Raw genomic sequence first — 27,763 nt, forward strand, 5'->3', positions numbered from 1 at the left:
TTGTTGTATGTCTAAAAGTCATTCAAAACCCATTCTGAACTGTTTTCTTCAAAAACATAAAATTAATAATGAAAGTTCTACAAACAGTAATGTTCTTTAAATTGTTTCTTCTTCTTTAGCCCATTGCTTTGCAGAATAGTCCCCATATTGCTAGTGTGACCATTTAGTGCTATTGCCTATAAAATGATTGTAGTTGTATCAGTGGGGTCTACTACAGTATGTCGGTGCTCGGGATCCTGGAGCCCAGCATACCGGCGCCAGTATACCGGCAGTGGGACGAGTGCAAAAGAGCCCCTTGCGGGCTCGCTGCACTTGCCATGCTGCGGGCACGGTGGCGCGCTAAGCGTGCAATGCTATTTATTTTACCTCCAGGGGTGTCGTGGATAGCCCAAGAGGGAAAATAATTGTTGGAATGCCGGCTTTTGGGATTCCGGCACCGGTATGCTAAACACCGGGATCCCGACAGCCGGCATATCAAGTGCCACCTGTATCAGTGTACTTATGCAGTAAAACACACAATGGTATTTAATTCATGTTTGAATAAATCAGAGAGTTCAGCATGGAGCGCAGCCAATCCAAGAGATAAATACTACCACATGCAAATTATAAACCAACAAATGTTTCTGAGCACCCCTAGCAAGTGTCACACCATTTCCAAAATACATCAAAGCTACAGAACATACAACCTAATGAGCCTATACAGTATATCATCCTACATGCCGTATACAGAGGACTCAGGTTATTAAATTACATAAAGATTTTATTTTTTAGGCAACACACCTAAAAAGCAAATAAGCCAATGCTGCACTCCTATGTCATTTACCTGTTTTAGAACCTTGCTAATGCTTTGTAACTACTGCAGTAGCTTTCAGTACCGATCTAAATGTCCTCTCTATTTTACAGTAGGAAAATGTAATAAATCTGAATTACATACATTCTTCCTTTTTGTCTTGCTGTTGGCTCTAGAAATAAATGTGTTCTCTTTCAGTATTGAACAGTTTTATGAAGCAATTTTGACTCTGTGGAACCAACTTTACATCAACATGAAGAGCTTGGTGTCCTGGCACTACTGCATGATTGACATTGAGAAAATTAGGACCATGACCCTTGCTAAGGTATTGATTGAACATCCTGTCTTCCTCCCTCCACCCCCCCCAAAAATTTTTTTTTTGCAAAATACCACTCTATTGATTCCATGGCTTCTTATTACAGCTGAAGACTATGCGCCAAGAAGACTATCAAAAGGTAGTTACAGACTTGGAGGTACACTATCAGGAATTCATGAGGAACAGCCAGGGCTCAAACATGTTCGGGGATGATGAGAAGAGGAAAATGCACTCTCAGTTCTCCGAAGCACAAAAGCATTATCAGACCCTGGTGGTACAGCTCCCCACCTACCAAACCACTACTACTAGTATTAAGACAAGACCGCCTCAAATAAGCAATGGTTTGTAGATATATGTATTACTACCAAAATTTATTGCAATGACTATAAAATTCATATTCAAGAGTAATTTTGCTTCAATTTGTTTTGTTTCTTTGAGCAGAGGTAGTAGAAATCGTCACCAACACCACTTCCTCTAATGTGAAAGGGAGCAAACCTGTAGGGGCTGACCAGGATCGGCTGAAACAAGAGAGCTGGCTGTTACTTGAACTGCAAAAAATCCGCCAGCAACTGGAGATCAATGAGACCAAACTTCTGCACAGAAACGTGTATTTTGTTAATCAAGAGACGCTCAGAGACATCCCATACAGAATTAATGATATAGAGGTAAACCGTTATTAACTCTTTTTTATTTTATTTCATCAACTGATGTATCATGCCATTTATGAAAGGCCAACTTGAGTCTATGGGGTCAGTTCAACTAAGGGCTACAGTATATAACGCAATAAATTGGCAGGATGTATTAGGCCATTGCGGTAGCCAATAAATGGTAATTTTTCCGTTATTGGGGTCCTGTGATGTGCAGTTCCAGATTGAGATATATCGCACATTGCCCTTAATTGGATTCTCCCCTATATTCACTAAATTCACATTCTGAGATTTGTTTACAGTTTTACTTTTCATACTTGATGTTAAATTGTGAAGTGGGTTTACTTAAGGGAATATGATAAACATACACTGCATAATTGCTCCAATTTTTACAGTTGTTACGTTTCTATACAGTTAAAATCATTTAAATAATTTATTTGTAGAAAAGTTAAAACTGGTGTTTGATATTACACATGGTTTCCCTATCATTTGCTTAAACACTGGTGCTTTTTGATATCCCAACTTTGCTGTACAGAAGCTAGCACAATGGGCTGCACTTTGAACTACAATAATAGAGTAACCCAGAGAAACATCGAATTTGACGGCAGATAAAAACCACTTGGCCCATCTAGTCTGCCATACACATACGTACATGCATACACTTGCACACTAGTGTTAATTTTTTTTTTTTTGTCTGGAGCCAACTGACCTACAAATATATTTTTGGATTGTGGGAGGAAACCCACTCAAGCTTGAGGAGAATATACAAACTCCACAGTTAGGGCTGTGATGGGAATCGAACCCATAACCTAAGTGCTGAGAAAGTAATGCTAACCATTACACCATTTGTACTACCCATACACCTTACTGCCCAAGCCACAGATTTACGGGCAGGCTGCTTATCTTTTGCTCAAACTGAATCCTGCCGCACTTTACTTCTCCACAGCAAGTAACATAAAGAACAAAGCACTAGAATGCCAACAGGTACTGTAGTATAATATTTGTGTAAGCAGCATAGGAAGCATTGGTGTGTTTAATGATGTATTGCCCATGAGCAGTACATGGCTTGCTTTTATCCTTTTAAAGGCGTTCTCCACCCAAAATCATTGCCATAATAAGTAGCACATAAGCATTAAGGCAGACATTTTTAAAAATGGATAGGTGTCTCATTAGGGGATCAGCCAAACTAAGTAGAGTACATTCTTATCTAATCCTTCTGTGTTTATTAGTGCTCTCGTTTGTGCCACTGTAACTCATTCCAACTTCTGCTCTGATCACATCAGGTGCATTACATCTTTGAGAGGAAGTAGTCATATTGAATATGCAGATGGGATAATGCTGATGATATAATAATCATCATCATCATCATCAATATAACTTTAAACATGATGCTTTATGAGTGGGACTCGTCATACGCTTTGAGGGGGGTTAACATAGCTAAACTAACCATCCCCACTGGGCATGACAGGGGGAGACACTATGGCAGCTGCCAGAAGCTCCTGGAAGTGCAGTCAGAAGTACAGTTTAAGAGACAAAGGTGGAAGTAATGTGCCAGGAATCCTGCCACTTGTGGATATTCTCCAACCACTTCCTCCCAGTTCTCTTCAGCTTCATCCACACCTTGTGTCTCTCCAGCCTTATTCCCCTGTGTTTCTACAGCTCCAGTCCCATTGTCTCAACAGTCCTCTTCTGTCTCTCCAGCCCTCAAGTGTCTCTCCAGCTAACACTCTTTCTGTCTCTCCAGCCCGGCAGTGTTGCTTCAGCCTCTTCATCCCTCTGGCTCCAGCCCAAAAACACCTTGTTCTGTGGTTTCTGGCTGCTCCTCTTTGCTCCGAAGCTCTTCTGGCTTTGAGAAGTGCAGGATCATGCTGTCTGTCCCTCACACCGCATTGCAATAAACCTCCCAATAAACTTTATTGCACTGGCCGCTGGAGGTGCCAGAAGGTCAAGGAACAGCAGCTGCCCTGACCCCACAGATAGTCGGTGCAGGCAGCAGTTATAGAATCATTTATCTGTGGTGCCTTCCAGGGCCCAGTATAACTGAGCCCCCTGTACCCCGTCTCTGGGCCCGCCCCTCTGTGCCCCCTTACAGCTGGTACCCAGAGGCTAACGTAGAATTCATAGATTCATTGGCATCAGGGGTTACACCTGTGCATCTATCATCATAGACATTACATAATGATTTGCTAATGTCTGTAGTATATACTTGTATATGTCTGATCTAGTGGCAGGTGTGTAGTTCTGGCACATTAAATGTATTTCTTTCTCTACTTATCTTGAACAGACTGTGAGAGGAGAGGGACAAGGGTTATCCGCACAAATTAGCAAGATTAAGGAGATGATTTTGAGTTTAAAGGACTCTGATAAATCCTCATACCTGCAGTCTGAGCTTAATGTCCTCTTAAAGAAAATGGAGAATGTTAATGGATTTTCTGCAGACCACTTGGAGAGGTATAGTATAGATGTTTAAGTGCAATGTATACATTACAATGAAATAAAATATAATGTATATATTTATGTTTGTAAAGGACATACACATAGCATTTTGTAAAGTCTGACTTACTATTTTTTTTTTTTTTACAACTTACCTTAAATTGTATAGATATACAAATATTGTAATTATTTACTTCTCCTAACATACTCGGTGGAATTCAAATGTTTGAAAAGTCGGTTGGGTGTCTGTTTTTTCCTGTCTATTAGATAGGAAAAAACAGACTCCCAACTGACTTTTTTAACATTTGAATCTACCCCACTGTATTCATAAATCAGGCAGTCACAATTGTAGATGCACATCAGCTACAGATCTCCAATGGGGTGGTCTTCAGTATGCCGAATGTCGGGATCCCGGCGCACAGTATACCGGCGCCGGGATCCCGACACCCGACATACCAACACCCGGCATACCGACAGCTATTCTCCCTTGTGGGGGTCCACGACCCCCCTAGAGGGAGAATAAAATAGCGCGGTGCGCGTAGCGCGCCACCGTGCCCGCAGCGTGGCGAGCCCGTAAGGGGCTCCTTTGCGCTCGCCACACTGTCGGTATGCCGGCGGTCGGGCTCCCGGCGCCGGTATGCTGGTCGCCGGGAGCCCGCCCGCTGGCATACCATACTACACCCCTCCAATGTCCAAAAGTGGACTTACTTGTGCTGTAGTGTTTCTTTTAAGAGATAGGGTTGATTTATCATACAAGTTCTTATCATATGCAACTCGTTGTGTATTATAAATCATGCTCCAGCCAATCTGCTCCAAACTTTTCAAACACAGGACAGTTAGGAACTGATTGGCTGGAGCACCATTTATCCTTAAAACTCATTGATAAATGAGCCCCAGAGTATTTTGATAAATATCTTTTTCAGTATAAGGCTAGGTACACATAAGGACGATGTGTATACCAGCCGATAGCACGGCAGATGTACCTATATATCAGGTGGCCATACACACTGCACGGTCCCGTGTACGATTGCACAATATAGTGGTACATCCCACTTTCACCTGCATGGCGTCGCCAGTGGGGTTGGCATATCTGACGTGTACTGATGACACACGTGCATGCGCAATTGAGCTTACACACTGAGCGATATGGACGCTATATCATTCTGATTTGAGTTGGAATGATATATTATCCAATGCATCACCTAATAGGTACCCAGCCTAAGACTACATTTAATAAAATAAGCAAAAACAATATTGTTATGGTCTACAACACTCCTGCTCATGCACTGCAAGTGGTAGCGCAGTACATTTTAGCTATCTTAGGGCCTAATTCAGAATGGAATGTAGGTACGATTGCGTTCAAATGCTGAAGCCCCCATCTCACTTGTGTGAACGGCGGGGTGGGAGGGGGGTCGACTCAGTGTTTAAGGGGCATCGCAGCGGCGTTGGGGTGGGGGGTGTGGTCCAGGCAATGGAGGCGCGTCTGGACCGTTTGTGGGGCAGGCCGCGGCAACATCACGCAGCCGCTGCAACCTGAAACATGGTGGGTAGCTGTCTGTCTTCGCATGTCAGAGTAATGGATTGTAGATGTGCGATTTTTCACACATCTGCGATCCATGCAGAATTTGGCCCTTAGTTTTATCCATGGGTTGTCTTAAAACAAGAAAAAAAATAAATGTTGAATATTTGATGTGGTACAATGCTCTATACAGAAGTGCGAGAAATAAACGTATATACTTAATATCCTAAGGTAGTCTTTGATGCTTTTTTCCTACTAAATATTTTACTTCTTTGCATTTTAAGACTCCAGTCACTGAGGATTTTACTTCAGAGTATTCTTCAGATAGAAGATCTGATCAAGGTTTATGAAGCCAGGTTGACAGAGGAAGAAACCATTTCTCTTGATCCAGCTAAAGTTGAAGCATACAGAACTTCCTTAAAGGTAGGTAAAACAATAATATGCAGTTAAACAGAAATTATTCCACCAGTCTACTTTCAATATAATCTAACTTTTATTCCAAGCACGTGAAAATATGTTCTTTGATGGATATAAAGTGTCATCTTACATGTTAACTGCAATACCTCATAAATGTTGCAGATACATTCTACATGGTGAGAATAAATAACATTTAAAAAAATCTCACTAACGTGGCTAGACATTGCAGTACAAATATATATTAATGACACTTTAAACAAAAACAGCAACAAATGATTACCAAACCATACATCTGTCCATGGCTGGACTGGTGCATGAAGGGCCCACTGGGGGTTTGCAGTGGTAGGGGCGCATGCAGGGCCGGTGCTGGGGTGTTCGGCGCACCCCTGCAAACTATACATTTGCGCCCTCCTATACTTTACAAATGGACAGCGCGCGCCTTTGGTGCACACTGAAAAAGGGGTGTGGTCTTACAAGTAAGGGGCAATGCCACGCAATAGTACCCCCATTTCAAGTTACGCCACACAGTAGCACAATCTTATTCATATAATACTGCACGTAGTGGTGATTCTTATACTCATAATGCCCCCTGTAGTAGGGCCGCTTATACTCATAATGCCCCCTGTAGTAGTGCCGCTTACACAAAATCCCCCCTCTAGTGACGCTTACACAAAATCCCCCCTGTAGTAGTGCCGCTTACACAAAATCCCCCCTGTAGTAGTGCCGCTTACATAAAATCCCCCCTGTAGTAGTGCCGCTTACACAAAATCCCCCCTGTAGTAGTGACACTTACACAAAATATCCCCTGTAGTAGTGACGCTTACACAAAATATCCCCTGTAGTAGTGACGCTTACATAAAATCCCCCCGTAGTAGTGACGCTTACATAAAATCCCCCCCTGTAGTAGTGACGCTTACACAAAATCCCTCCTGTAGTAGTGATGCTTACATAAAATTCCCCCTGTAGTAGTGACGCTTACACAAAATCCCTCCTGTAGTAGTGATGCTTACATAAAATCCCCCCCTGTAGTAGTGACGCTTACACAAAATCCCTCCTGTAGTAGTGATGCTTACATAAAATTCCCCCTGTAGTAGTGACGCTTACATAAAATCCCCCCTGTAGTAGTGACGCGTACTTAAAATTCCCCCTGTAGTAGTGACGCGTACTTAAAATCCCCCTGTAGTAATGACGCTTTAATACATTATGCCCACACAGTCACACATACACAGATACACACACACACATACACACACACACACACACACACACACACACACGCATACATACACATACATACACACACTTTCTCAGTGTCACGTTTAGGGAATTCTGTGGATCCAGTTTTAGTACAGGGGGCCCGCGAACACTAGGATCTTTAAATAACATACGGGCGGGGCGGATGAAGGTTTTTTTGCATGGTTTATTGCTTTTTTTGGTGACAGAGGAAAAGTCCGAACAAGTTTGCCAATGCCGATTGCTTGAGACCCAAGGATACTTATAGGTCGGCAGGAGGCTGGAAGGCACCGGTTGCCCTAACCTAGGGCTAGTTGGAGTTCCCGGGAAGTCGGTTACTACGGCGACTGGGAGCAGGTAGCAGGATTGGAAGCCGGGACTGAGGTAGCTGGCTGAGTCAATTGGAAGTGTACCGGTACAGGTTCCTTGGCCAGATAGCAGTTGAGGATGCGGCAAACAGGAGCTCGATGCTGAGAAACACTGCTGAGGAGCACAGAGAACTGGAGTCACAGTAAACTGTGAAAGATGTTGCACTGGCAAATTCCCTCCTCCAGGCCTTCCTGTTTTATGTCAGCTGCCCAAATTCCATTGGCCACAGGAAAGTACACTTTTCAGGAGTGATAAGGGCAATACAGGCTTTTTGCCAACATCAAAGATGGTGGCGCCAGAACCCGGTGATGTTATTCAGACCCCGGTAATCTATGCAGGGTCTTAGACCTCCATCCTTCTTTTGGATGAAGAAGAAACCAGCGATTTCAGAATATACTCTGACATAGACTTTGTTTCGGGAATCGATAGGGGGTAAGTTTGACCTCTGAGTGGATTTTTCCCTGGTACAGGTTGAGTATCCCATATCCAAAATGCTTGGGATCAGAAGTATTTTGGATATCGGATTTTTCCATATTTTGGAATAATCGCATGCCATAATGAGATATCAGGACGATAGGACCCAAGTCTAAGCACAGAATGCATTTATGCTTCATATGCACCTTATACACACAGCCTGAAGGTCATTTTAGCCAATATTTTTCATAACTTTGTGCATTTAAACAAAGTGTGTGTACATACACACAATTCATTTATGTTTTAAATGCACCTTATACACACAGCCTGAAGGTTATTAAATACAATATTTTTAATAAATTTGTGAATTAAACAAAGTTTGTGTACAATGAGCCATCATAAAACAAAGGTTTCACTATCTCAGTACTACTCCAAAAAATTCCATATTTCGGAATATTCTGCATTTCGAAATATTTGGATATGGGATACTCAACCTGTAATAGGCCTATAGGACAGTCCCAGTTCTTGTGAGGTGGCAAAACATCGGCTCCCTGTTTACAGAAAATGTCGGAATAAGAAGCGTATAGAGACGGAATCTGTGGAGACGAGGTAACAAGAACTTTATTGAATGGCTTAATACACAGCAAGCAAGAGAAGCAAGACCATACCCGCAACAGGATTTGCATGGACTGCCAATCAATATGTGGATTGTGTTTACTTAACCAAGGATAACCCAGCACTATTTCATGTGATGCCTGGCTCCGTATGAAGAGCACCAATACAAACAGAAACAGGGAAAGTCCGTTGAGTAATAACTCCACTGGAAATGCGGCTTCCATCAACCGCCAATAATGAAATAGAATGTGGTAAGTCCCGCACAGGAATTTGAAGTTGTTGGACTAAGTCTGCCGTAATGAAGTTCTCTGCAGCACTGGAATCTAAGAGAGAGAACGGACTTAGAACTTTGTGGAAGCTCCAGAGAAATTACTAGAATAGGTTCAACAGAATTTGGAGACCGAGACAATACTCCTAACCTGGTGTCTCCTAGCCCAGTTAGGAGCGGTAATTTCCCTGACGTTGACTGCACGATGCCACCATATGCCTCGGTGCTCCGTAATATAGCCACAGGTTCTCCCGACGCCGCTTCTGGCACTCCTTAGGAGTGAGCCAGGCCCGATTAGGTTGCATGGGTTCATCAGGAGGATCCACTGCAGGTGGAGTGGAGACCAGAGGTGCAGGTCAAAAACGATAGCGATCACCCTTGTTCTTCTCAGCTTGCCTTTCTCGGGTTCGTAAGTCAATTTTATTGCACAATGAAATTAGGTCATCCATCTTAGATGGTAAATCCTGTGTCGCCAAATCATCTTTCAAACGATTAGACAGGCCACTCCAGATAGCTGAGCTCAAAGCCTCCTCATTCCATTGTAATTCTGAAGCGTATGTTTGAAATATAATTATATACTGACCTACTGGCCTGTTCCCTTGGCGTAGGCGCATAATTTCAATTAAGGCTGAGGTTGAGCATCCCCGTTTATCAAAGATTTTCCTAAATGTAGCTATGAATTCAGAATAGTTGTTTAAAAGGGAATCCTCTCTTTCCCAGAGCGGTGAGACCCATTCCAGGGCAGCGAGAAGGGAAACTATATATGCTACTTTTGCCTTCTGAGTTGGAAAGTTGGCAGGTTGTAAAGTAAAGTGCACATCGCACTGATTTAAGAATCCAGGATATAATTTCGGGTTCCTGTCGAACTTGCTGGGAGCAGACTGACGGACTTGAGGGTCCAACTGACGGACAATCACTACATTAACTAGAGAGGCTTGGAATGAATCTTGCTTTTTGTAGGCATTGCGCCAACTGCCACTGTGAACCTTCTAATCCTTCTAGACGTCTCGCTATGATGTGTAAAAGATCCAGTCCAGAGTCCTGTCCAGTTCCAGATCCATCTGGCCAGTGCAAGCTGTCACGTCTGGGGAATTCTGTGAATCCAGTTTTAGTACAGGAGGCCTGTGAACACTAGGATCTTTAAATAACAGACACGCGGGGCGGATGAAGGTTTTTCACATGGAGTTTTTGCTTTGGTGACATAGGAAAAGCCCCGAACAAGTTTGCCAATGCTGATTGCTTGAGACCTAAAGATACTTATAGGTCGGCAGGAGGCTGGAAGACACCGGTTACCCTATCCCAGGGCTAGTGGGAAGTTCCCGGTGGGTCGGTTACTGCGGCGACTGGGAGCAGATAGCAGGATTGGAAGCCAAGACTGAGGTAGCTGGCTGAGTTAATTTGAAGTGTAGCCGTAACAGGTTCCTTGGTCAGATAACAGCTGAGGATGTGGCAAACAGGAGCTCGATGCTGAGATACACTGCTGAGGAGCACAGAGTCAAGGTAAACTGTGAAAGACGTTACACTGGCAAATTCCCTCCTCCAGTATTTCCTGTTTTATGCCAGCTGCCCAAATTCCATTGGCCACAGGAAACTACACTTTTCAGGAGTGATAAGGGCAAGACAGGCTTTTCGCCACATCCGAAATGGCGGCGCCGGAACCCGGCGCTGAGAACACAGCTCCCAGCCTGCATGGAGTCCAGCGTCCCTGACAGCCCTGCCCGCGCAATCTGCCCGGCGCCAGCAACCCACACCCCTGATGGATGGTCCCCCCCAGAGAGCCCAGACGGGTCCCGGACCTCCCGCACCATCCTGAGCCTCTTTAGCCTGGTGCCTCCCTGCTTTGCATCCCTTTTGCTGAGTGGGTGGTGCCGGGCCTGGGCACATGCTTATGGGGTTTGGGCAATTACCACAGGGTGAGGACTAGGGAGGCCAATCCCGGGCCGTTTTTCCAATCCCGGGGATAGGGATTGAAATAAACTCAATCCCGGGATTGTACTATATACACACACATATATATATATGTATATATATATATATATATATATATATATATAGTACATACAGCCCGGCACTCTGCTTCAGGGAATAAAGTGCCCCAGTTCCCTCAGTGATGGAAGCAATGGGATAAATGAATGCTGTGGCACTCTGAGTCGTTTAAACATCAAAGGTGTACTGAAAAAATCATGATGTGATTTTTCCAATACACATTTGATGTTTAAAAGACTCAGAGTGCTGCAACATTAATTAATTCTATATATAAAGATATATATATAATACTCACTCACTATGGAGTAGAGGGGTCCAGAGGCAGGCAGCAGAGCAGCGTAGTGTGAGTATCACTCACAGTCCACCTGCTTTAGAGTCCTCGTTACTTTCAAATTATGTCGGGCAGGAGGGCTGGCTGGCTGGCAGGCGCATTGGAGGGCGGATGTGGCAGAAGGAGCGGCCATAGCTGGTAAGGGGCTGTGCAGCGTGACCTCGCTGATGTCACACCGCACACAGCAGGGCAGCCGGGGCCGGGCAGCGTCTGAGGCTGAGCCGAGCGCTAGTGCTCAGCGGCGCTGCCCGGTCAAGAATCAATAGTGCGCATGTGAATCCTGGGATTCAAATCCGGGCATTTTTGGTCTCTAATCCCGGGATCCCGCCGATCCCGGGATTGGCCACCCTAGTGAGGACAGACCGCACAGGGGCTTGGACAGTCATTAGAGACCATTTAACTGGCCCTCTAATAGAGTAACAATGTACAATTTGAGTGAACATTCTGGAACCTGGTATTAGAGGCAGGGGGGGGGGGGGGGGGGTTGTGGCTCAGGCAGTGGGGCCCACTGGGGATTTCCCCTGTGACCATGTGGTCATGGTCATTGATCATGTACTGAACGATAGTAGTTCAGAACAGTCATGCACTGGCCGTATCTGAATGATTATCATTCAGTGTATGGCCTGCTCTACTGTTGTGATTGCAGCTATTACCTATAAACTATTACAGTTTAATGTACTGCAGCAGGCTGCAGTAGGCAGTGATTACCCACACTAGTGTCTGCCTCCATTTTTCTGACAGTTGTTTTGCAGCCACTTTCTAATAGTGTTATTTATTTCGGCACAGTGCATCAACCTTCTCTATTAGTATAAAATGTCTGGTCCATCAATAATGTCTCATCTTTGTGTTAAAATACAAACTACTGTAAGAGCAAAATAACAAAATAAAGTTGCTACAGTATACCTAAAGACAATAAAAGTTACATTTATTTTAAAAAAACACATTCATGTTCTACTCCTGAAGGCCAAATGAGACCTAAATATTCACATTTTAATTACGTCAACTGCCTATCTCTATCTCCTGATTGATGAAATATCTTCATTTACCCCATATCTGTTGTCACCTTTTGATGTTCTTACATAGAGATAATACTGGCCCTCATTCCGAGTTGATCGGTCGCAAGGCGAATTTAGCAGAGTTACACATGCTAAGCCGCCGCCTACTGGGAGTGAATCTTAGCTTCTTAAAATTGCGACCGATGTATTCGCAATAATGCGATTACTAACTACTTAGCAGTTTCAGAGTAGCTCCAGACTTACTCTGCCTGTGCGATCATTTCAGTGCTTGTCGTTCCTGGTTGACGTCACAAACACACCCAGCGTTCGCCCAGGCACTCCCACCGTTTCTCCGGCCACTCCTGCGTTTTTTCCGGAAACGGTAGCGTTTTCAGCCACACGCCCCTGAAACGCCGTGTTTCCGCCCAGTAACACCCATTTCCTGTCAATCACATTACGATCGCCGGAGCGAAGAAAAAGCCGTGAGTAAAAATACTTTCTTCATAGTAAAGTTACTTGGCGCAGTCGCAGTGCGAACATTGCGCATGCGTACTAAGCGGATTTTCACTGCGATGCGATGAAAAATACAGAGCGAACAACTCGGAATGAGGGCCACTATTCTTATAAAATTATCCATTGATCATTTCTTGTTACCGTTATATATTTATTATATTATTCCTTACACAAATCTTTACCAGCTATAATTTGTAGTCATGTTGTGTTCTCCCTGGCTCAGACATACTGCAGGACAGATGCAGTTACTCTGCTTTATGATTTGAAACCTAGAAGAAGCTTGAGCCAGCCAACTGCAAATATATGGCTATTTGATTTTCTTTCATTGATGATCTTTTCATTCCTTTGTGTTCATATTGATGACATTGTTTCTGGATAGGATAACTAATACGTCTTTATTTGTCCTGTGATCTTTTATTCTTTAATGACTTGTTAAACATTTAATTTTTAGAAAATGAAAATGGAGCTGGAGCAGAAAAAGTCACAGCTGAATGCAATGGATGCAGATTTGCAGAAAACCTTACAAATCAATGACCGTGTCTCTCAGTCCTATCCTTACTGTGAGGTGGACATCTCCAAGTTCTCTGACAAGGCCAATCAGCTGTCTGAGCGTTGGCAGCGTATAGAGAAGGAGATTGATGACCGGTAAGTTAGTGTGCTTAGTCTTACTGATATGCATATTTCATCTCTGTTCATTCATGGTCTTATTTTTATATTCTGGCTTACTTGACTGGAGCAGGATAATTACCGCTTTGCCTTCAATTTTCTATATACGTTATGCATTTCAGTGTTGCGATGTGAAATGTGGTACTATTCCCCACAGAACAATACAGTTTCTTTAGTGAGGTTCATTCAGTTGTGGTTGTTCGTTATATACCTGTTGCCGTATGCAATCACTCACTTTGTGACTAAAATATTGCTGCAACCGCACTCGCGAATCACCCACTGCATGTGTACACTGCAGCTGATGTGCATGCTCCATGCAAAAACATTGATCGATATGTGTACAATCGCCACTTTGCGTTCGCACCTGAATGACCCCCACTATTATCTGCATTACAATCATCAGTTAGAGGTGTTTCTTGTGAGAGGGCAAAAAGGAAAGAAAAAAATACTCTAAGCAGGATGAATAGTATCCTACTAACCTGCCCCCTACAGATAGTAAATGGACATAGGATTCCCTTTTGGTTGAGCAAAAAAAATGGGGGGTTTTCATGAATGATCCAGAAATAAATTTATATATATATCAGTAATCCAACACTCAGCGGCGCTCGGAGACAGAACAATTCAGTAACTTAGAAAAGTGGGTTTATTTCATATCACAGCAAAGCCTTATATATATATATATATATATATATACACACACACACACACACACACACACACATATATATATACACACATATATATTTATATATATATATATACACATACATACATATACATTTTATTTTATTTTTTCAATTGAAAAAATATATATTAAAGAGAGATTCAGGGTTAAGGCACGATCTTGGCTCAAGGGGGTTATATAGCCTCTTGACACATCAGGTCGCATTAGAATTTCTAGCATCGGGCGGCTTTTTTTTTTCTTCAAAAAAAGCATCTTAAGGGCCATACACACTGGGCAATTTCATAGAACGATATGAACGATATTGTTAAAAAATTAACGATAAATCATTCATGTTGTTTAGTGTGGAGGCATCAACGATGAATGATGTGTTTCCCCACAGTCATTCATTGTTGGTTTATCACTACGAGCCAATTTGGACAATATCTTTGTATGCTATGGCAGATCAATCAAATCATTCATTAAAATCGTCCAGTGTGTATGCTCCAAATCGTTAATAAAAAATTGTATTTCAGGTATACCCAAATAGAAGAAAAGGCAATGGATTTTCACATGGAATGTAGAAAGCAATCTCACAATTGGAGAATGTATACCTGCAAACAACAAGCATAGATACCATTATTGGGGATTTTATAAATATAGTATTAACCCAGGAAATCTGTAACTGGGAATAACTATTCAATTCCTAGATAAAATGTTAACATCAATACACATTTGTAATCATTATTGTGCATAAGAGTCAAATAAAAATAAAGATAATATTTTTATTGTTATTTAACTCATGTGCACAACAATGAGGCTGGCCTCTATATTTCACATATATAATTCATGTATACGGCCATATTAAGCAACTTATGTTGCCCTCCGTTACAAAAACTTAGAAGCCTATGTACTAAGCTTTGGAACGAGATAAAGTGGAGAGATATAAAGTGGCAGCCAATCAGTTCCTGACTGTCATGTTACAGGCTTTATTTGAAAATGACAGCTAGAAGCTGGTTGGTTATTGTTGTTTTATCCCTATCCACGTCCACTATCTCCATCCAAGGCTTAGTAAATAGACCCCTAGGTCCTTTAAGTTGAGCATTATATCCCACAAACATTACCTGACTGCTAAATAGGTGTAAAATAAATGTGTTTAGGAACAAAAGAAAGTACAATGTAATTCTATAGGCGATTTATCTACAATCTGTTGTTTCCAGGTCATGGGAACTGGAGAAGCAAGCAAAACAGCTGAGCAATTATAAAGACATGTACCAGGCACTAAGCAAATGGATAAGTGACACTAAGCACAAGCAAGATGTCTTGGAGTCTGCCAAGCTTTCAGATTCAAGCACTGTTGCAAGATATCTAAGTGAGCAAAAGGTATGTAACACAGCAGGATAGACTGGTTACCTGCTTTAAGCACAATACACACTGGGCGATCCCCGCCGACGCCGATATTGTGATATATGCGGGGAAGGGATCGATATAGGGGGGGGGGGGGGACAACGGCCATGCAGCATCTGCAGCATAGCTGTCGTTAAGGAGGACCTCCCTCATCTGTACATGTTCAGACGAGGGAGGGGGTCCTTAACGACGCACGGGAGTGCGCATCCTTAACGATAGAGGGGGTCATTCAGAGTTTATCGCAGCAACAAATTTGTTAGCAGTTGGGTAAAACCATGTGCACTGCAGGTGTGGCAGATATAACATGTGCAGAGAGAGTTAGATTTATGTGGGTTATTTTGTTTCTGTGCAGGGTAAATACTGGCTGCTTTATTTTTACACTGCAATTTAGATTTCAGTTTGAACACACCCCACCCAAATCTAACTCTCTCTGCACATGTTATATCTGCCCCACCTGCAGTGCACATGGTTTTGCCCAACTGATAACAAATTTGCTGCTGCGATCAACTCTGAATTAGGCCCAATGAGTGTACACACTAGGCGATATTGTTCACAATATCGCTCAGAAAGCCCTTTCTGAGTGATATTGTTCACAATATCGCCTAGTGTGTATGGGGCTTTAGACTGTATGAGAAATATTGGTGGGCAATCTGAGTTGTTCGCGTTGCCGTTTTTCGCAAAGGAGCGATTAGGTGGAAAATGCGCATGCGCATGGTACGCAGCGCGCATGCGTTAAGTAATTTAACACAAAACTTTGGAGATTTACACAAGCTCGAGCGACGTTTTTTCCACGCTCGAGTGATCGTAGTGTGATTGACAGGAAGTGGGTGTTTCTGGGTGGTAACTGGCCGTTTTCAGGGAGTGTGCTAAAAAACGCAGGCATGACAGGTAAAAACGCAGGAGTGGCTGGCCGAACGCAGGGCGTGTTTGTGACGTCAAACCAGGAACTAAACGGACCGAGGTGATCGCAATCTAGGAGTAGGTCTGGAGCTACTCAGAAACTGCAAGGAATTATTTAGTAGCAGTTCTGCTAACCTTTCGTTCGCTATTCTGCTAAGCTAAGATACACTCCAAGAGGGCAGCGGCCTAGCGTTTGCAATGCTGCTAAAAGCAGCTAGCGAGGGAACAACTCAGAATGACCCCCCATTAATCCTACTATAACAGAGGTTCTCAAACTCAGTCCTCAGAACCCCACAGAGTTCACATTTTCCAGATCACCTAGCAGGTGCATTCATTACTCACTGATACGTTCTAAAAGATCTACAGGTGGAGCTAATTATTGTACTAGTGATTCTGTGAGGAGACCTGGGAAACATGCACTGTGTGGGGTCCTCAGGACCGAGTTTGAGAACCTGTGTACTATAATAACAGTAGACATTTTAAAGTTCCCCTTCTATGAGGATTGTGGATGACCATTTTAATTGTGTTTAGCACTTAGCTATTTCATTGTTTACGTTTTGCCTTCTCCCATCTTTTAATGTTTCTACAACATTGGTAGACACACTTTTTCTATACAAGTTAATATTAAATGTACGGTTAACACTTATTGAGGGATATTCAATTGTTTGAAAAGTCAGTTGGGTATCTGTTTTTTTCCTATCTAATAGACAGGAAAAACAGACACCCAACCGACTTTTCAAACAGTTGAATATCCCCCATAGTGTCTGTTGGTATTACAACTTCTAATGTGTATATATGTAATGTATAAGTTTTGAAAACCCATTACTAGAAATGTGTGCCCCGTATTAATCTTTGTTCTATCCCCTTGTATCATTGATTATTCAATTAACACTGGGGAGGACATGTCATCATTATGCATGTATGCTAGTAATAGCGGTCTCGTTTTTATGTATTTTGGCTAATTACTTGCTACTCTAAAATATGGACCTATGCAGAAATTCTTTAACCCTTTGTGCACTATAGAAACCCCTTGCATAGACTTTTGGTCCCCATCTGGGCACAGATTTTAAAGTGCCACTGTATTATAATGCAAATGTGTTCTGTATTCTTACATTTGTATTATGTTATACTGTTACACAGAATTTAAATGGAGAAATACAAGGCAAAAGAGAAAAGTTAGAAGAGGTGCTGAGATCTGCAGACCAATGTGCATCATCTATCAAGGTAAGAGAGAATCTGCAACATGTAACCCATAAGTACAGTAAGGAAGAGAATAGATGAGTATAAGGACTATTGTATGGCCACTTTCCATAGTAGTCTTTGTAATCTAACATCAAAAAATTACATTTATTGTAATGTATTAGAACTAATAGGGCCATACTTTACTACGCATTTATCAAATCTACTATGTTAGTATTTGGCCACACCCTGTTTTTATTGTTACCACTTTGTCATGTCATCATTGTGCCGTACCTGCCCTCATTATACATATGTTGTCAGCATTGTCCTCTTCTTCCCCTGTAAGTGTTGTCAATGTACATTTCCTTACTCTTACCTATTGCCATTATTATAACTGTAGATTTGTAGGCGCCACAGTTCTCTACAGTGTTGAACAGTGAATAAAAACAGGACAGTTTAGGAAGCTGCAGAGTATTGGCGCATATGTGGTGTGCAGAAAAAGGACACAGTGAATTTAAATGTGTGGATAAAGTGGTTTTATGTTTGTTTTTTTCACTGACATATTTTGTATATCTCATTGTTGTACAGGATTATGAGCTCCAATTGGCATCTTACAGCTCTGGACTGGAAACATTACTTAACATTCCAATAAAAAGGACCATGGTGCAGTCCCCTGCTACAGTCATTATGCAAGAGGTTAGTGCACCAAATATTTATTTTTGAGTTTTACTGAAATGATCCATTACTATTTACAGATACTTGCTTCACAGAAAATGACAGCACCCGGGCTGTTTTTTATTGTAGAAGTCTAAAAACTGCATCCACATGGAGCACATCTAGTTAAGACTAAGTAGTAAAGGGCCTTGGCATATGCTGGATCACTTCAATCGTCCCATTGCTCTGACCCATCCTCCCACACTGTTAGCTGCTCCACTCCCCATATTGTCACAAGGGGGTGTGGGCTGCATCTGGGGGTGACACCAAAATGCTGATTCATCCACAGTGACAGGAGCCGGGTGTTGCAGTGTAAAGTAGCTGGAAGAGTCTCCGGGGGGCAGCCCGCACACTCATCAGGTGACGGCTACGGGGCTCCTGTGAAGCCATGCCCCCTGCATGCAAAGTCACACCCCCTTTTCAGATGTGCATGCAGAATGTCTCTTAGCCACACCGGGTGTCACAGACCCCAGTGCTGCCACTGCCGAGCCCCCAGTCCACTGCTTTGCTCATTCAATCTCTCTTCCACCCACTCCATCCCAGTCCCTCCCACCTGTTGCTGCATATAATTTTTTATTGTACTTGTAGTGAACCATAATATATGCTAGATGTTTACCAATGCTGTTATAATAGCATTTCTTAGAATGTTTGCTCTCCATTTCTTTTCTTTTTTCTGTATAATATGAAATTAATAAATTATTCAACCCAGTTACAATTCATTAGATGCATCACAGTTTACTTGCAATCTCTTAATTTATTTGATAGATCAAAAAGAGTGGCAATGATGACTTGTATATAATGCAATTTAAAATGATAATTACATACAGATCATTATGGGCTATAATAATATAAGTAATGTTTTCTAAGTAATGTATTTGCTTTAACAAAGAATATAGGATGTAATTGTTAAGGAACTGAAATCACTTTAAAAGAAAATATACATAGATGAGTTAGATGAAAACCATTTAGTCAGACACAAAGGCAGGCCTATGTTGACAACCTTTGTATTTCCTCCTAGTCTGCTGACATCCAGGCACGCTACATTGAGCTGCTTACCAGAGGAAATGATTACTACAGATTTCTGCATGAAATGACAAAGAACATGGAAGACTTGAAGGTACTTTACCACAAATGGCCATCTCTTCTGTCATGTTTCCCAGTTAAAAGTTGCAATATTAATGCAAACCTGACACTGCTATATTTTGTAAATAAACCATTACAACTGGCATAGAAGAAGTTTACATCATCGTCTCGCTAGACATGCTAGTGTTGGTGCCAGCATCAAAGTTCCTGTGGGAGAGTCTATCCAGTAATTAATAGGAGCCTTTCAATAAATGGGTCATTTTTTTTAAATAGTGAGGGTTATAAATATTTATCTGTGGAACTGCAAACATACCAGATTTTTCCACACAAAAATTGGGATGATTATATTAATTACCCAACATTTCTAGTTTTCAAAAATTGGATAGATTGAATTGAAATGTGATGGCCTCATTCTGGGTTGCACAGAGGGTTGAATGTGGGCGTATTCTGAATGCGAATTGATTGAAAACAGAACATTAACGAGACTACACTGTACACCCTAAAGTGTACCCATCTTTGTGATTGCATCTCCCCAATTTTTCTTCATACGCTAGAGCAGCTGTGACCATTCCCATTAGCATTTATGGGAATGGTCACAATGCACAGATGGTCACAATCAGACAGATCCAATGCACCTTACCCAATGCTGGGTGCATTGGATCTGTCTGAATCACTATATTGAATTTATAGGCACATCTTAGTGAGTTACTCTGGCTACACAGCCACTACACTCTCACAAGACTGTTCTCTTGTGTGTGTTGTTGCACAGTTTCAACCTAGAAATGCTTATTTAGTGGCCAGGCAGAAATAGCTGACTTGTGTGTAACTGTGAAACTTGCATACATTTAAAAAGATGTGGATGCAGTCAAGTACACATGCACAGTGTGTAAATATAGGCTTTTAATTACCTACCGGTAAATCCTTTTCTCGTAGTCCGTAGAGGATACTGGGGACCATTTAGTACCATGGGGTATAGACGGGTCCACTAGGAGCCATGAGCACTTTAAGAATTTGATAGTGTGGGCTGGCTCCTCCCTATATGCCCCTCCTACCAGACTCAGTCTAGGAAACTGTGCCCGAGGAGACGGACATACTTTGAGAGAAGGATATATAAGGATAGTGGTGAGATTCCGAACCAGCACACACAAGAGGAAAGCCAAGCTAACCAAACTTGAAACAGGAACAGCAATGGCTGAACCAACATTACTTAACCAAATAACAGTGCAGGAAATACTCCTCTACGGACTACGAGAAAAGGATTTATCGGTAGGTAATTAAAATCCTATTTTCTCTTGCGTCCTAGAGGATATTGGGGTCCATTTAGTACCATGGGGATGTACCAAAGCTCCCAAACCGGGTGGGAGAGTGCTGATGCTCCTGCAGAACTGATTGACCAAACTGAAGGTCCTCAGAGGCCAAAGTATCGAGCTTCTAGAACTTAGCAAACTTGTTCTAATCTGACCAAGTAGCTGCTCGGCAGAGCTGTAAAGCTGAGACACCCCGGGCAGCACTCCAGGAAGAAACCACTGACCGAGTAGAGTGGGCCTGTACAGACTTTGGACATGGCAGACTTGCCGTGCAATAAGCATTCTGGATAGTAAGTGTGATCCAATGTGCAATAGTCTGCTTAGAAGCAGGACACCCAATCTTATTAGGATCATAAAGAACATGAAGACCCCACTCTCCCGGGTGCAGGTCGTGTCTGCTGAGGAAGTCTGCTTCCCAGTGTCACAACTGAGGGCCTGAGCTGACGGGAGGCAGCCTCAGTTGTAGGGGCTGAGATGTACCGGAACCTGGGAGGTTGTATCAGACCCCTGGACATGTAAGTAACATGAATAATAACTGCCCGAAGGCGTGACCACGACAACTTGGATAAAAGTCAATGATGTTTATTATGACAACTCCGCAACACAGCAGCAGTAAAAGAAAACGTAAAAGTCAGCAAAGAATAAATACAGTTCCTGGGTACTACAGGATGGCAGGAGCCACAGGGCACTGGTAGTGTGAGATAGTTCTTATAATCTTCTAGATGGAAAGTCCTTACCAGGCCCGACTGTAGCAATGGAGATAACCCAGGATTGTACCAGCTGGTGTTCCAGGAAAAGCTGGGTTGCTGAAGATAAAACGGCTGCTGTGGATACTGGCTGGAACCAGACTGTTGTTAGCACGGAGTGGATACTGGCTGGAACCAGTTAAATAATAAATGAACTTGGGAGCGATGAAATATGAACTGAAATGTAGAACTTGAGAGCGGAGAAATAATAATACCGGTGGAGAGTGGTAAAGTGTAGAAAGGACACCGGCCCTTTAAGAGAAGCTGTACTCTGCTGGAAGCTGGGCTGGAAGCAGATAATGTTGTAGCTGGAAACAGATGAATCCACAATGGATTGGAGAGTCAGGCTACACCGCAGGTGGAATGCTGGTGCGGGTCTCTATGGTGGAAGTCTTGAGACAGGAGCTGGAACCTGGAAGACAATCACAGGAGAGAGACAAACAGGAACTAGGTTTGACAACCAAAGCACTGACGCCTTCCTTGCTCAGGCACAGTGTATTTATACCTGCAGCAAGGAAGGGATTGGCTAGGCAATTATGCAGATTAACAATACTGACAACAGATTGGAGGAAATGATCAGCTGACAGAATCCAAGATGGCTGCGCCCATGCAGACACTTGGAGGGAAGTTTGGTTTGTAATCCATGTGGTAATGAAAACAGTAATGGCGGCGCCGGCCACTGGAGACAGGAGACGCCAGGCTGACAAGTGCACATCCAACCACGCGGACACAGCGGAGGCCGCGGCTGACGTAATCGATCGCCACTCTGACACTCTGCATGCAGAAGCTCAGGGACGGCGGCGGAGGCCGCGGGAGACGCCATGCCAGGTGTAATATGGCGTTTACTGTGACAGCGTCTCAGAGTGACAGGAGATACAGGAATGTAAACATCAGGATAACAGATGGGATCCGGTCCTGGAGCGCTGAGCCAGCCTTAGGAGGCATCTGATGGGTAAGAAATGGCGTCCAGATACCCGGATCGTGACACCCAGTTGTCTACTCCCGGAATGAAGACTGCTAACGCCACAGCGTTTCTTTCTGCCCAGAGGAGAATTCTTCACACTTCTGACATTGCCGCTCTGCTTTTCATTCTGCACTGTCGGTTTATGTGTTACTGCCGCCACATTGTCTGACTGGACCTGAATGGCCTGATCTTGAAGAAGATGTGAGGCCTGCAGAAGGGCGTTGTATATGGCCCTGAGTTCCAGAATGTTGAATGGAAGGATGACTTCCTGACTTGACCATCTTCCTTGAAACTGCATCCCCTGAGTGACTGCTCCCCAACCCCTGAGGCTTGCGTCTCTTGTTAGCAGAATCCAGTTCTGAATTCCGAACCTCCGACCCTCTACGAGGTGAGAAGTCTGTAGCCACCACAGAAGGGAGATTCTGGCTTTTGGCAACAGACGGATCCTCTGGTGCATGTGAAGATGCGATCCAGACCATTTGTCCAACAGATCGAGCTGGAAGGGTCTTGCGTGAAACCTTCCGTATTAAAGAGCCTCATAAAAGGCCACCATTTTCTCCAGAAGACGAATGCACAGATGCACCGATATCCGGGTTGGCTTCAGGACATCCCGAACCATCGACTGGATTACCAATGCTTTTTCCAACGGAAGGAACACCTTCTGCGACTCCATATTCAGTATCATTCCCAGGAATGGAAGCCTCCGTGTTGGCTCTAGGTGAGATTTCGGAAGATTCAGAATCCATCCATGATCCTGGAGAAGTTTGGTTGAGAGAGCAATGCTGTCCAGCAACCTTTCCCTGGACGGTGCTTTTATCAGATCGTCCAGGTACGGAATTATGTTCACTCCCTGTTTGTGGAGGAGAAACATCATCTCTGCCATCACCTTGGTGAACACCCTCGTGCCGTGGGCAGACCAAATGGTAGGGCCTGGAACTGGTAGTTACAGTCCTGCAGTGCAAACTGTAGATAAGCATGATGGGGCAGCCAGATCGGAATGTGAAGGTACGCATCCTTGATATCCAGATACACTAGGAATTCCCCTTCCTCCAGACATGAGATCACCGCTCTCAGAGATTCCATCTTGAATTTGAACACTCGTAAATACGGGTTCAACTAATTCAGGTTCAAAATTTGTCTTACCGAACCGTCCGGTTTCGGTACTACAAACAAGTTGGAATAGTACCCCTTGTTTAACTGATGAGGTGGAACTGGAACAATGACGTGAGTCTGCACCAGTTTCTGGATGGCATGTTGTAAAGTTATACTTGCCTCTTGTGAAACTGGCAAGCCTGATTTGAAGAATCTGTGAGGTGGGAGCTCTTGGAACTCCAGTCTGTAGCCCTGGGAAATCAGATATATGACCCAGGGATCCTGGCACAAATTTAACCAGATTTGACTCAAGAATTGTAGGCGTGCTCCCACCTGACAGCCTTCCAGGCATTGCGGTCCACCGTCATGCTGAGATCTTTGAGGAAGCAGAGCCTGAGCTCTGTTCCTGAGCACCTGCAGTTGCTGCTTTGCGTGGTTTACCTCTTGCGCTGCTGGAGGACGTAGAATCACCTCTGGATTTGCCCTTTAACTTGGCCATATGAAAGGACTGTAACTTAGAAGCTGAATAAGTCTTCTATGTTGGGGGGCTGCAGAAGGAAGATACGTAGACTTACCCACAGTAGATGTGGAGATCAATTTGTCTAATTCATCTCCGAACTAGGCCTCTCCTGTGAATGGCAGGCCTTCCACGCCTTTCCTGGAATCCGCGTCAGCAGTCCACTGGCGTAGCCACAGGCCCCTGCGTGCCGACACCGCCATAGCAGTAGTGCGTGCATTAAGCAATCCTATTTCCTTTAAGGCTTCCATCATAAAATTCGCAGAGTCCTGTATATGCTGCAGGAGTAAGACAACACCCCCCCTAGATAAAGAATCTAACCCCTCTATTAGGCTACCTGACCATTTACCAATGGCTTTAGTGATCCACGCACATGCAATAGTGGGTCTTTGGGCCACCCCAGCAGCTGTGATTTGAGAGTAGTCTCAATTTTACGATGAGCCGTGTCTTTCAGGGATTCTGCACCAGGAACAGGCAATACAATTTTACGTGACAGCCTAGAGACTGATGCGTCTACTATAGGTGGATTTTCACATTTTTTCCTATCCTCCAAAGGAAAAGGAAAAGCTGAGAGCAACCTTTTAGGGATCTGAAATTTCTTATCCGGATTAACCCATGGTTCTTCGAACAGAGTATTCAATTCCTTTGACACAGGAAAAGTGACTGAGGACTTCTTTTTTACATTAAAATAAGATTCCTCACACTCCTCTGACACTTTATCAGGAATATGCAGAACATCTCTGGAAGCCTCTATAAGAAGCCTCTATTCCTTGTGACAGAGCTGCGCCCCTTCCTCTGAGTCCACCTCTGCCTCCGCCATGTCTGACCTGTCAGCGTCAGACTGCAGGATATGGGCCAGAGACCGTTTTTGCGGACAAATGGGAGGGGACTGAGATGCTGTTTTGGGGACTGAGTCTCTATTCATAAACTCATCCACGGTTTGTTTTAAGTCTTGCGTCTCTTTCTCATTGCGGGACAATTTTGAAGAAAGAGATGAGATCATTCCCTTAAGAGAATTAACCCATTCCGGTTCAGTCCCGCTAGCCTGTGAACCCTGAGTACCCAGTAGTGAGTCCCCCGGTGAAGAGGAACACTCTGCAGTACAAGACATAATGTAATGTGACAGCACACACACACACAGGAAAGGTTAAGCACAATTAACCCACAAAGAACCCTTCAGGGAGACACAGAGATGTTTGGAGCCAGCCCCCACTGCGCCCTTATCGCTATTGCCAAGCTTAGCCGGGTTGCAGACTAAGTATCCTGATAGGGGTCTTGGTGCACTAATAGTCGCTCCCCCCCTGCTATGACCCCCTGGTACCGCTGAGGTAATCTGGAGTCACACTGGAGGAGCTGCGCGTCCCTGTCCTGTCAGCATCTGTGACCACTGCAGAGGTAAAATGGCGCTGGTGAGCTGCTGGATCCTCTCATAGTGAAGGCCCACCCCTTCAATGGTCTTCCCGCTTTTTTTATACTGGCTGAGGAATCTGTTGCTTAAAATGGAGAAAAACGTTTTCTCTAACGTCCTAGTGGATGCTGGGACTCCGTCAGGACCATGGGGAATAGCGGGCTCCGCAGGAGACAGGGCACATCTAAAAAAGCTTTTAGGTCACATGGTGCGTACTGGCTCCTCCCCCTATGACCCTCCTCCAAGCCTCAGTTAGGTTTTTGTGCCCGTCCGAGAGGGTGCAATCTAGGTGGCTCTCCTAAAGAGCTGTTTAGAAAAGTTTTTTTTTAGGTTTCAATCTCAGTGATTCCTGTTGGCAACAGGATCACTGCATCGAGGGACTTAGGGGAGAGATTTCCAACTCACCTGCGTGCAGGATGGATTGGAGTCTTAGGCTACTGGACACTTAGCTCCAGAGGGAGTCGGAACACAGGTCAGCCTGGGGTTCGTCCCGGAGCCGCGCCGCCGATCCCCCTTACAGACGCTGAAGAGACGGCAGAACGGAGGTCCGGAAAGCAGGCGGCAGAAGACTCCTCAGTCTTCTTGAAGGTAGCGCACAGCACGGCAGCTGTGCGCCATTGTTGTCACACGGCTCACTGACTCAGTCACGGAGGGTGCAGGGCGCTGCTGGGGGCGCCCTGGGCAGCAATATAATTACCTTTAGTGGCAAAATAAATACATCACATATAGCCATTAAGGCTATATGTATGTATTTTAACCCAGGCCAGTTTCTTAAAAACCGGGGAAAAGCCCGCCGAAAAAGGGGCGGAGCTTATTCTCCTCAGCACTCAGCGCCATTTTCCTGCTCAGCTCCGCTGGTGAGGAAGGCTCCCAGGTCTCTCCCCTGCACTGCACTACAGAAACAGGGTAACAAAGAGAAGGGGGGCATAAATTGGCGATATTTATATATTAAGAGCGCATATATAGTAAACAACACCTTCTAGGGTTGTTTATATACATTTATAGCGCTTTTGGTGTGTGCTGGCAAACTCTCCCTCTGTCTCCCCAAAGGGCTAGGGGGTCCTGTCTTCGATTAGAGCATTCCCTGTGTGGCTGCTGTGTGTCGGTACGTGTGTGTCGACATGTATGAGGACGATGTTGGTGTGGAGGCAGAGCAATTGCCGATGATGGTAATGTCACCCCCTAGGGAGTCGACACCGGAATGGATGGCTTTAGTTATGGAATTACGTGATAATGTCAGCACATTACAAAAGTCAGTTGACGAAATAAGACGCCCGGCAAACCAGTTAGTACCGGTTCAGGCGTCTCAGACACCGTCAGGGGCTGTAAAACGTCCTTTACCTCAGTCAGTCGACACGGGTACCGACACAGATGAATCTAGTGTCGACGGTGAAGAAACAAACGTATTTTCCAATAGGGCCACACGTTATATGATCACGGCAATGAAGGAGGCTTTGCAGATCTCTGATACTGCTGGTACCTCAAAAAGGGGTATTATGTGGGGGGTGAAAAAAAACTACCTGTATTTTTTCCAGAATCAGAGGAATTGAATGACGTGTGTGATGAAGCGTGGGTTAACCCCGATAGAAAACTGCTAATTTCCAAGAAGTTATTGGCATTATACCCTTTCCCACCAGAGGTTAGGGCGCGCTGGGAAACACCCCCTAGGGTGGATAAGGCGCTCACACGTTTATCAAAGCAAGTGGCGTTGCCGTCTCCTGATACGGCCGCCCTCAAGGATCCAGCAGATAGGAGGCTGGAAACTACACTGAAGAGTATATACACACATACTGGTGTTATATTGCGACCGGCAATAGCCTCAGCCTGGATGTGCAGTGCTGGGGTAGTGTGGTTGGATTCTCTGACTGAAAATATTGATACCCTGGATAGGGACAGTATTTTATTGACTCTAGAGCAATTAAAGGATGCTTTCCTTTATATGCGAGATGCTCAGAGGGATGTTTGTACTCTAGCATCAAGAGTAAGCGCGATGTCCATATCTGCCAGAAGAAGTTTATGGACGCGACAGTGGTCAGGTGATGCGGATTCCAAGAGGCATATGGAAGTATTGCCATATAAAGGAGAGGAATTGTTTGGGGTCGGTCTTTCGGACCTGGTGGCCACGGCAACTGCCGGCAAATCCACTTTTTTACCTCAGACCCCCTCCCAACAGAAAAAGACACCGTCTTTTCAGCCGCAGTCCTTTCGCTCCTATAAAAAGCTCCCAAAAGGACAGTCTTATCTGCCGCGAGGCAGAGGAAAGGGTAAGAAAG

At 44.0% G+C, this 27,763-nt stretch overlaps 1 protein-coding gene across 3 annotated transcripts in view; it reads left to right on the plus strand.

The window, feature by feature from the left end:
• The window catches only part of DSP (desmoplakin), a 93,148-nt gene that overhangs the window by 53,070 nt on the left and 12,315 nt on the right, over positions 1-27,763 (plus strand). For all 3 annotated transcript variants that reach the window (XM_063923109.1, XM_063923110.1, XM_063923111.1), the window contains exons 13-22: positions 989-1,115; positions 1,213-1,447; positions 1,548-1,771; positions 4,038-4,204; positions 5,990-6,128; positions 13,298-13,491; positions 15,394-15,556; positions 17,621-17,704; positions 18,248-18,355; positions 19,392-19,490. In XM_063923109.1, coding sequence (XP_063779179.1) covers positions 989-1,115; positions 1,213-1,447; positions 1,548-1,771; positions 4,038-4,204; positions 5,990-6,128; positions 13,298-13,491; positions 15,394-15,556; positions 17,621-17,704; positions 18,248-18,355; positions 19,392-19,490 — 1,540 coding nt within the window. The remainder of the gene's footprint in view (positions 1-988; positions 1,116-1,212; positions 1,448-1,547; positions 1,772-4,037; positions 4,205-5,989; positions 6,129-13,297; positions 13,492-15,393; positions 15,557-17,620; positions 17,705-18,247; positions 18,356-19,391; positions 19,491-27,763) is intronic.

The sequence above is a fragment of the Pseudophryne corroboree genome, chromosome 5, assembly GCF_028390025.1.
Source record: "Pseudophryne corroboree isolate aPseCor3 chromosome 5, aPseCor3.hap2, whole genome shotgun sequence".
Taxonomy (NCBI): domain Eukaryota; kingdom Metazoa; phylum Chordata; class Amphibia; order Anura; family Myobatrachidae; genus Pseudophryne; species Pseudophryne corroboree.